Source organism: Meleagris gallopavo, unplaced genomic scaffold (genome assembly GCF_000146605.3).
Source record: "Meleagris gallopavo isolate NT-WF06-2002-E0010 breed Aviagen turkey brand Nicholas breeding stock unplaced genomic scaffold, Turkey_5.1 ChrUn_random_7181001957369, whole genome shotgun sequence".
In the NCBI taxonomy this organism is placed as follows: Eukaryota; Metazoa; Chordata; class Aves; order Galliformes; family Phasianidae; genus Meleagris; species Meleagris gallopavo.
Window position 1 is genome coordinate 19942 of NW_011217634.1, and position 10356 is coordinate 30297.

The following is a 10356-nucleotide window of genomic DNA, read 5'->3' on the forward strand; positions in this document are numbered from 1 at the left end:
AGAGGGAAATGTCCCCAAAACTGCGGGGGGAGGAACCTGAAGAAAGGGGAATGAACTCCAAAAAAGGAGGAATGTGCCCAAAGTTGGAGAGGAGGGACTCAAAGAAGGGGGAATGTACTCCAAAAAGAGGGAAATGTCCCCAAAATGTCATTTGGGCTGAAATGTGGTGACCTGTGGTGACGTTTGGAGACGTGTGGTGACACGTGGATACGTGTGAACACACGTGGTGGCATGTAGCATCATGCCATGTCATGTGGTGGTGTGCGGAGACACGCGGTGACGTCTGGTGACATGTTGAGCTGTGGTGACGTGTGATGCCATGTGGTGCCGTGTGGCGCCGTGTGTTAGCATGTGATGCCATGTGGTGCCGTGTGGTGCCGTGTGGTGCCGTGTGTTAGCATGTGATGCCATGTGGTGCCGTGTGTTAGCATGTGATGCCATGTGGTGCCGTGTGGTGCCGTGTGTTAGCATGTGATGCCATATGGTGATGTGTGGTGCCATGTGTTAGCATGTGATACCATGTGATGCCACGTGTTAGCATGTGGTGCCATGTGGTGCCATGTGATGCCATGTGATGCTCTGTGTTAGAGTGTGGTGCCTTGTGTTAGCATGTGGTGCCCTGTGACGTCACGTGGTGCCATGTAGTGCTATGTGGTGCCATGTGCTGCCATGTAGTACCATGTGGTGCCGTGCAACACTGCGTGGTGCCATGTGTTAGCATGTTGTGCCATGTGGTGCCATGTGGTGCCATGTGTTAGTGTGTGGTGCCACGTGGTGTAATGTGGTGCCCCGTGGTTCTGTGAGGTGCCATGTGGTGCCATGTGTTAGCGTGTGCTGCCCTGTGATTCCATGTGGTGCCATGTAAGTGCTGTGTGGTGCCGTGTGGTGCCAGGCAGTGGCATGTTGAGGTGCCACATGGCAGCGCAGTGTCCCCGTGTCCCTTACCTGCTTGGGTGCGGGCGCTGAGCACCGCCAGCAGCAGGAGGACAGCAGCAGCAGAGCAGTGCATGGTGCCCTATGGACCGCACGGACTTTGTCCCAGCCCCGTGGTGTCACACTGGCGCTGCGCAGTGCGTGTGCAGGGGGTGTGTAATGGCTGGACAGTGTGCGTGCAACACGCGTGCATGCAGTGGGTGTGTCATTTGTGCACAAGTGCGTGTGCAGTGCGTGGGCTTCTGTGCGTGTGTGTGTGCATGCAATGCGCGTGCAAATGTGGGCACGCGTGTGCAGCGTATGCAATGGGTGTGTGCACGCGCGTGCAATGCATGCGTGTGCACACGCATGCGCAGTGCGTGGGCAACGTGTGTACACATATGTGTGCAATGGGTGTCCCCATACACGTGCATCGTGCGTGCACAGGTATGTGCAGTGCACGTATGTGTGCAATGTATGCGCATTGTGTGCCTGCACATGGGTGCCTATGCACATACGTGTGCGTATGTCTGTGTAAATGCGTGGTCTGTGTTCACAGGAGCGTGTGTCTGCATGCACAGGGCTGCATGTGTGTTTGCACGCGTACTTGTGTGCACACATGTCCATGGGTGCGTGGGTACGTGTGTGTACCCACGTGCATCTTCACTGCATGCATGTGCAAGGGGGGAGTTGTGAGCTTGTGTGAATGCATTGGGTGTGTGTTTGCACACATGCATACATGCAGGTGCCTATATGCATGCGTGTGCACGTGTGTTCCTGCTGCATTTGTGCACACACCGCTGTCACACCCAGCTCCTGCACAACTGGTCGAACTGGATCCCAGTGTGGGGGTGGGGTTGATGCAGAAGGCACAGGGATGCAGTGGGGGGGGAGGGACGGAGCCTCCAGGACACGAATGTGGGTGACGATGACACCAGGACACGGGTGGAAGGGACAATGCCACCGGGACACACACGGTGGCACAATGGCACCAGGACACACGTGGTGACACCACATGACAACACGTCACGCCCTCACCCCGACCTTCGCCCCTGTTTGGTGTCACCCACCAGCAGTGACGATGGTGCCGTCCTGGCTGCTGGTGGCCCTGCTGGTGGCCCTGCTGGTGGTCTGGCTGAGGGATGCAGTGGCTGCTGTCACCCGTTTCCGGGCCACCTGCCTGCAGCTGCGTCACTTCCCTCTGCCACCATGGCGAAACTGGCTGCTGGGACACACCGGGATGGTGAGGGGGCACGGGCAGGGGGTGGCAATGGGGATGACAGCAGGGACGGGGTGGTGGCACTTATGGGGTGACAGAGGGGACCAAGTTGTGGCACTTGGCGTGATGGTAGGGAGAGTGGTGGCTCTTTGAGGGGGCAGAGGGGACAGAGTGGTGGCACTTGGGGTGACAGCAGGGACAGGGTGGTGGCACTAACGGGGACAGAGGGACAAGGTGGTGGCATTTGAGGTGACAGCAGGAGCAGGGTGGCACTAAGGGGGACAGAGGGACAAGGTTGTGGCACTTGAGGTGACAGCAGGGACAGGACAGTGACACCTATGGGGTGACAGAGAGGACAGAGTGGTGGCCCTCAGGAGGGATTGCAGCAATAGGGTGGTGGCATGCAGAAGGGACAGAGGGGACAGGATGGTGGCACTTAGGGTGACAACAGGGACAGAGCAGAGGCACTTATGGGGTGATAAAGAGGACAGAGAGGTGACACTTGGGGTGATCACAGCAGGGACAAGGTGGTGACACTTAAGGGGAGACAGCAGCAGTAGAGTGGTGGCACTTAGCAGGGTTGGGGGGACAGGATGGTGGCACTTAGGGAGTGACAGCAGGGACAGAGTGGTAGCATTTAAGGTGACAGCAGGGACAGAGTAGTGGCACTTAAGAGGGACAAAGTGGTGGCACTTGGGATGACAGCAGGAACAGGGTGGTGGCACTTGGGGTGGTGACAGGAACAGGGCAGTGACACTTGAGGGGAGACAGTGGTGACAGAGTGGTGGCACTTGAGATGATGGCAGGGACAGCAGAGTGGCACTTGGGCTGTTGTTACCTGGAGTGACAGTGGGGACAGGGCAGTGACACCCTGGGGTGACAGCGGGGACATGAGGGTGGCCATATAGGTAAGTGACAGTGGCACATGGGTGGGTGACAGTGGGCACACAGTGCTGGCATGGAAACGTGACCCCGAGCCCATCCATCACCCTGGGGACAAACGTGTCCCCAAGGTTGGATGCAGCCCTGGGGACAGCCAGGCGTGTCCCCACGTGTGTCCCTAACGGTGCAGGCACGGAACACAGAGGAAGGACTGCAGGACGTGGATAAGGTGGTGGCACAGTACCGTCATGGCTGCCTCTGGTGGGTGTCCCCATGGCTGCCAGTCCTCCGCCTCTTCCACCCCGACACCCTCCGCCCTGTGCTGATGGCCTCAGGTAACCCAAGATGGGGGGACATGGGGGACACCGACCTATGGATCCCCAGGGCCACCCCTGAGTGTCACCTTTGGGTGATGTGGTGACCTGGTGGTACCTGTGCTATAGTGGCCACCAACTCAACCCCCAGCATCTCCAGGGCCACCACCTGGAGGTGCCACCTGTGCCCAAACACGCGTCCTGTGGTGGCCACCAAGCTGTCCCCAAGGGTCCCCAGGTCCCAAAATATAACCGTGTCCCACGGTGCTCTCTCTTGCAGCTTTCATTGCCCCCAAGGACAAACTCTTCTATGGGTTCCTCAAGCCCTGGTTGGGTGAGTGGGTGCCTGGGGATGGGGAGGCAGCACCCATGGGTGCCCCATGAATGGAGCTGAGTGTCCCACACAGGGGATGGGCTGCTGCTGAGTCGTGGGGACAAGTGGGCCCGGCACCGGCGCCTGCTGACACCCGCCTTCCACTTTGACATCCTCAAGTCCTACATCAGCATCTTCAACAGCAGCACCGACATCATGCACGTGAGCCAGACTCTGATTCCTGATCGCATCCTGCACACAGATCCTGGTTCCTCACCCAGATCCTCGCCCAGATCCCAGTTCCTGACCCCATCCTGCACCCACACCCCAGTTCCTCACCCACATTCTGGTCCCTGACCCAGATCCTCGCCCAGTCATTGGTTCCTGACTCCATCCCACACCCAGATCCCACTTCCTCACCTGGATCTTCACCCAGATCCCGGTTCCTGACCCCATCCTGCACTCAGATCCTGATTCCTCACCCAGATTCTGGTTCTTCACCCAGGTCTTCAACCAGATGTTGGTTCCTGACCCAAATCCCCACACAGATCCTTGTTCTTCACCCAGATCCTGACCCAGATTCTGACTCCTGATCCCATCCTGCACCTAGACTCCCATCCCTGACACAGACCTGCACCCAGGCCCTGGTTCCTCACCCAAATCCTGACCCAGAACCTGAAACCAACCCAGCCCTTGCTCATGATCCTATCCTGCATCCAGATCCAGGTTCCTGCCCCAAATCCCCATCCAGACCCTGGTTCTTCACCCAAATTCCTGACCCAGGCCCTGCTTCCTGACCTAGACCTCCCATACAGACCCCAGTTCTTCACCCAGACCCTCATTCCTGACTCCATCCTGCATCCAGATCATACAATCATAGAATGGGCTGGGATGAAAAGGACCACAGTGATCACCTAGTTTTGAGATGTTTCTAGTTTTTTCTAGTTTCAGATCCTCATTCCTCACCTGGATTCTGGTTCCTCACTCAGACCTTCACCCATATCCCAGTTCCTCACCTGGATCCTCACCCAGACCTTGGTTCCTCCCCCACATCCATGCCTAGACCCTCACCAAGATCTTGGTTCCTCACTCAGACCACGATTCCCCACCTGACCCCAATCCCCATCCCCCACTTCACCCTTACACCCCACGCCCTGACATCCCCTGCCCTACAGACCAAGTGGAGGGCTGCAGCGAAGGCAGCGGGGGGACCGGTGGGACGGAACATGCTGGAGGACCTCAGCCTCCTCACCCTCGACACCCTCCAGAAGTGCATTTTCAGCCATGACAGCCACTGCCAGGAGTGAGTGTGGCCCTGTCCCCATCCCAGGGTCCCCCTGGTCCTCATCAAGTCCCCCCAGCTCAGGCTTGGCATCCATCAGGGACCAGGCGTTGTCCCCAGATAGGTGCCACCACCACTGAATGCCAACGTTACACTGCACTGGGGATAGGGTCAGAGTTTGGGTTATTAGGGTTAGGGTGATTGCATTGCGTTGTGTTATGTTCCATTGTCTTGCAATTGGGGTAGGGTTAGGATTGCATGGCATGGGATTCTCTTCCCTTCCCTTCCCTTCCCTTCCCTTCCCTTCCCTTCCCTTCTGGGATAAAGTTAGGCTTAGGGTTAAGATTAGGGTTAGTCTAGGATTAAGGATAAGGCTAGGATAGTGGTTTGAGTTAGGGTTATCCCAAAACATGATCCCCTATTTCCCCACCTCCATCCCAATCCCCCACTGGGGTCCCCTCTGTGCTCTGCCCCCCTCACCTCACCACTGTCCCCTCAAGCATCACCCCAGTTTGGCCCCATTGTCACCCCACGTCCCCACCACACACGATGTCCCACGGGGATCCACGCAGGCAGCGCAGTGAGTACATCGCAGCCATCCTGGAGCTCAGCACCCTGGTGGTACAGAGGCAGCAGCGCCTGCTCCATTACACCTCGTGGCTCTACCGACTCTCAGCCGACGGGCGACGCTTCGCCCGCGCCTGTGCCACGGTGCACAGCTTCACTGCCAACGTGGTGCAGCGCCGACGCCAGGAACTCAACAGCCTTGGCCATCAGGCATGGCTGAAAGGCAACCAGGGACGGAGCATGGACTTCATTGACCTCCTGCTGCTCACCAAGGTGGGGGAAGGGGATGAGATTGGGGATGGTGGGGTTGTGGGGGTGATTGGTTGTAGGGTTGTGGCCGTAGGGAGATGATGGGAAGCAAGAGGAGGGTTGGGACTATGGAGATGATTGGCCATAGAGTTGGGGGTATGGAGAATATTGGCCATGGGGAGGTCATAGTGGCCATGGAGAGGGTGGCCATAAGGGAATGGATGTTGCCAAGGAAGTGGTGATGGCCAAGAGAATAGTGGTGGTCGTGGAGAGGGCTGGCTGTAAGGTGGTGGCCACTGGAAGGTCATAGTGGCCATAGGGAGACTGGTAGGGTTGTTTGTAGGATGGTGGCCATAGGGAGGTCATGGTGGTCATCAAGAGATCATGGTGTGCAAGAGAAGGGTTGGGATTATGGAGGTGATTGGCCATAGGGTTGGGGGTATGGAGAATATTGGCCATGGGGAGGTCATAATGGCCATAGGGAGATTGTGGTTGTGGTGGCCGTTGAGAGGGTATGGGATTGTGGCCATAAGGGAATGGATGTTGCCAAGGAAGTGGTGATGGCCAAGAGAATAGTGGTGGTCGTAGGGAGGGCTGGCTGTAAGGTGGTGGCCACTGGAAGGTCATAGTGGCCATAGGGAGACTGTGGTAGCCATGGGAAGGGTTGTTTGTAGGATGGTGGCCATAGGGAGGTCATGGTGGTCATCAAGAGGTCATGGTGTGCAAGAGAAGGGTTGGGATTATGGAGGTGATTGGCCATAGGGTTGGGGCTATGGAGAATATTGGCCATGGGGAGGTCATAGTGGCCATGGAGAGGGTATGGGATTGTGGCCATAAGGGAATGGATGCTGCCAAGGAAGTGGTGATGGCAAGAAAATAATAGTGGTCGTGGGGAGAGCTGGTTGGAAGGTGGTGGCCACTGGAAGGTCGTAGTGGCCATAGGGAGACTGGTAGGGTTGTTTGTGGTGAGCAAAAGAAAGGTTGGGACAGTGGAGGAGATTGACTGTAGTCCAGTGGCCGTATGGAAGATTGACTGTAAGATGAGATGGTCAAGAGGAGATGGTGTGCACCAAAAGACTGGTGGTGGCCATGGGATATTTTGGCCATATGGTGGTGGTCACAGCAGGACATTGGTGGCCTTTGGAAGGGTTGGCAGCTACAGGGTGGTGGCCATGGCAAAAACTGGCCATAATGTGGTGGTAGTGACCAATGGGATGTTAACGGGGACAGCGATGGCTGTAGACTGCTGGCATGAGAATCATGGTGAACATATGGATAGCAATGGCCATATTAAGGACTGGCCCTATTCTGGTTGCCGTGGGATGACCGTTGGTGGCCATGAGGGCACTGGAGAGGATTGAGTGTCGCATGGAGACCATTTGGTTGTCACTTGTCACCCTTGCAGGATGAGGACGGCAATACTCTGTCCGATGAGGACATCTCAGCCGAAGCTGACACCTTCATGTTTGAGGGTGAGGGAAGGCCACTTGCTGCCACTGGGGAGCCCCAGTGATGTCCCCCCCACTCACCCCATGCCCCCACAGGGCACGACACGACAGCCAGCGGGTTGGCGTGGCTGCTCTACAACCTGGCCCACCACCCACACTACCAGGAGCAATGCCGTCAGGAGGTCCACGAGCTCCTCAAGGGCAGGGACGTGGAGGAGATCGAATGGTGAGAGATCCCCCGGCGTCCCTCCCTACCGCACAGCTTGGGGAATGCGGTGCTACCATCCTTTGCCCCCAGGGAGGATCTGTCCCTCCTGCCCTTCACCACCATGTGCATCAAGGAGAGCCTTCGCCTGCATCCACCCGTCACCGCCGTGTTCCGACGCTGCACTGAGGACATTGCCATGCGTGATGGACGCGTCATCCCCAAGGGTACGGCTCATCGGGGGCACGATGTCCCCATTGTCCCCATACCTCCTTGTCTCTCGTCCATAACGCAGACGTTTCTGTCCCACCAGGGGTCATCTGCATGATGAGCATCTACGGGACCCACCACAATCCAGATATCTGGCCTGAGCCTCAGGTAGAGCCATGATGTGGCCATGGGACGGCAGGATGTCCTTGTCACCATGCCTATGTCACCCACCATCTGCTGGTGTCCTTGTCATCCCAGGTCTACAACCCAATGAGATTTAGCCCAGAGAACAGCCAGGGACGGTCCCCATTGGCCTTCATTCCTTTCTCTGCTGGGCCCAGGTAAGCTATGGTAGGGACACAGTGTCCCCATGTGCCACCCCCAGCACCCCGGGAAGTGGTTGTCACCTTGATGTCATCACGGGGACCACACATTTTGGTATGGGGGGACGTAGTGTGGTGGTGCAGCCAACTGAATGGTGGTGGCCATGGGGACAGTCATGCCAAGAAGAGGTGGTTGTCACCCCGACCCTGTGGTCATCATGGGAACCACACATTTTGATGTGGCCATGGGAATGGTGGTGTAGTCAAGGGGTGGTGGTGGCCATGGGAGCATGCTGGGCCCAAGTAAGCCATGGAGGGGACACAAGTGTTCCCATGTGCCACCCCCAGCACCCCAGGAAGTAGATGTTACCTTGATGCCATCATGGGCACCACACATTTTGTTGTGTTCGTGTTAAAAGTTGGCCGAAGTGTGGTGGTAGTGGCCAATGGAATGGTGGTGCCCATGGAGACTGTGATGCCAAGATGGGGTGGTTGTCACCCTGGCTCTGTGGTCACCATGGGAACCACATATTTTGGTGTGGCCATGGGAACATTTAGCCATATAGTGGTGGAATGGCCAGTGCAATGACGGTGGCCATTGGACCAGTTGGTGGGTGGTGGCAGTGGCCAATGGAATGGTGTTGGTCATCAGGACAGTGATGTCATGGCAGGTGATTGTCACCCTTACTCTGTGGTTGTCACGGTGACCGCACAGTTTGGCATGGCCATGGGGAATGTTGGCTATAAGTTGGTGGTGTGGCCAATGGAATGATGGTGGCCATGGGGAATGTTGGTCGTGGGGTTGTGGTAATGGCCAATAGAATGATGGTGGCCATGGGAATGTTGGCCATGGGGTTGTGGTAATGGCCAATGGGATGGTGGAGGCAATGGGATATGCAGACCATAGGGTGGTGTTGCAGCCAGTGGAATGATGGTGGCCATGGAGAATGTTGGCCATGGGGTGGTGGGAATGGCCAATGGGATGGTGGCCATGGGAATGCTGGGCACAGGTTGGTGACCATAAGGTGGTGTTAGTGGCCCATGGAATGATGGTGGCCATGGGGAATGTTGGCTATAAGTTGGTGGTGTGGCCAATGGGATGGTGGCCATGGGGAATGTTGGCCATAAAGTGGTGGTAACAGCCAATGGAATGATGGTGGCCATGGGATATGTTGGACACAGGTTGCTGGTAATGGCCAATAGAATGATGGTGGCCATGGGGAATGTTGACAGTGGGGTGGTGATGTGAGAGTGGGATGGTGGTGTGACAATGGGGTGGTGGCCATGGGGAATGTTGGCCATAGGGTGGTGGTAATGGCCAATGGAATGATGGTGGCCATGGGGAATGTTGGCCGTGGGGTTGTGGTGTGGCAAATGGGATGGTGATGGCCATCGGGACAGTTGGCCATGGGGTGGCGGTGGCCAGAGATGGTCATGGGGAAAGCAACGGTGACGTGGGGATGTCGGTGGCAGGAACTGCATCGGGCAGAGCTTCGCCATGGCCGAGCTGAAGGTGGTGGCCGCGCTGACCCTCGCACGCTTCGCCATCAGGCCAGACCCGGCGAGGCCGGTGCGCCGCAGGACTGAGCTGATCCTTCGAGCCGAGGACGGGCTCTGGCTGCAGCTGGAGCCGCTGTCGGCAATGTCCTGAGGAGGGGGGATGTGGGGACAGTCCTGTCCAATGAGGAATAAATGGGGGCAAAGCTGAGACGGCGTGGTGGTGGTGATATGGGGCGGAGGGGAGGTGTGCCCTGGGTGGTAGGGACGTCCGTGGGGCACAGGGCACACGTGGGACAGGACGGGACGTGGTGAGGGGTCAGAAGTCAGGGGGTGGAGCATGAGGGCAGCCCTCCTGTCCTACAGGATCACTGGAGTACATAGCAACGAGTGGGCGGAGCTACGGTACCATAGCAACGAGTGGGCGGGGCTACGGTATCATAGCAATGAGTGGGCGGGGCCACGATATCACAGCAACGAGTGGGCGGGATTACAGTAGCATAGCAACGAGAGGGTGGGGCTACAGAACCATAGCAACGAATGGGCGGGGCCACAGTATCATAGCAACCAGTGGGCGGGGCTATGGTACCATAGCAACCAGTATGTGGAGTCATTGCATCATAGCAAACAGTGGGCGGGGCTACAGTACCATTAGAACGAGTGGGCGGGGTCACTGTATCGTAGCAACGAGTGGGCAGGGTTACAGTAGCATAGCAACCATTGGGCGGGGCTAATGTACCATAGCAACGAGTGGGCGGAACCACGATATCATAGCAACGAATGGGCGGAGCTACTGTATCATAGCAACGAGTGGGCGGGGCTACGGCATACTTAGCAGCGATTAGGCGAGGTTAAGGCTGAATGGGCGTGGCCAAAGGGCGGGGCGTTGTCTTCCGGTCACGTGAGGGGGGCGGCTGAAGCCGCGCTGTGGCGGC

At 57.4% G+C, this 10356-nt stretch overlaps 2 protein-coding genes across 3 annotated transcripts in view; one reads left to right on the forward strand and one right to left on the reverse strand.

Moving 5' to 3' along the window:
* The window catches only part of PGLYRP2 (peptidoglycan recognition protein 2), a 5601-nt gene extending 4555 nt beyond the window's left edge, over positions 1-1046 (reverse strand). The window contains exon 1 of the mRNA XM_010728315.3: positions 946-1046. Within this exon, the coding sequence (XP_010726617.1) occupies positions 946-1009 (64 nt within the window). The 5' untranslated portion in view covers positions 1010-1046. The remainder of the gene's footprint in view (positions 1-945) is intronic.
* Positions 1047-1954: 908 nt separating this feature from the next.
* On the forward strand, positions 1955-9632 carry LOC100550430 (cytochrome P450 4F22). Of its 2 annotated transcripts, none has more exons than XM_010728317.3 (12): positions 1955-2155; positions 3204-3348; positions 3608-3661; positions 3735-3862; positions 4816-4943; positions 5423-5762; positions 7144-7210; positions 7283-7412; positions 7485-7618; positions 7705-7769; positions 7860-7942; positions 9398-9632. In XM_010728317.3, the coding sequence occupies exons 1-12, from the start codon at positions 1994-1996 to the stop codon at positions 9573-9575; spliced, it is 1614 nt and encodes a 537-aa protein (XP_010726619.1). In that variant the 5' UTR covers positions 1955-1993; the 3' UTR covers positions 9576-9632. The 2 variants fall into 2 exon arrangements, with proteins under 2 accessions (XP_010726619.1, XP_010726620.1); XM_010728318.3 differs by having other exon boundaries at positions 1957-2155; positions 5495-5762.
* The last annotated feature ends 724 nt before the right edge of the window (positions 9633-10356 follow it).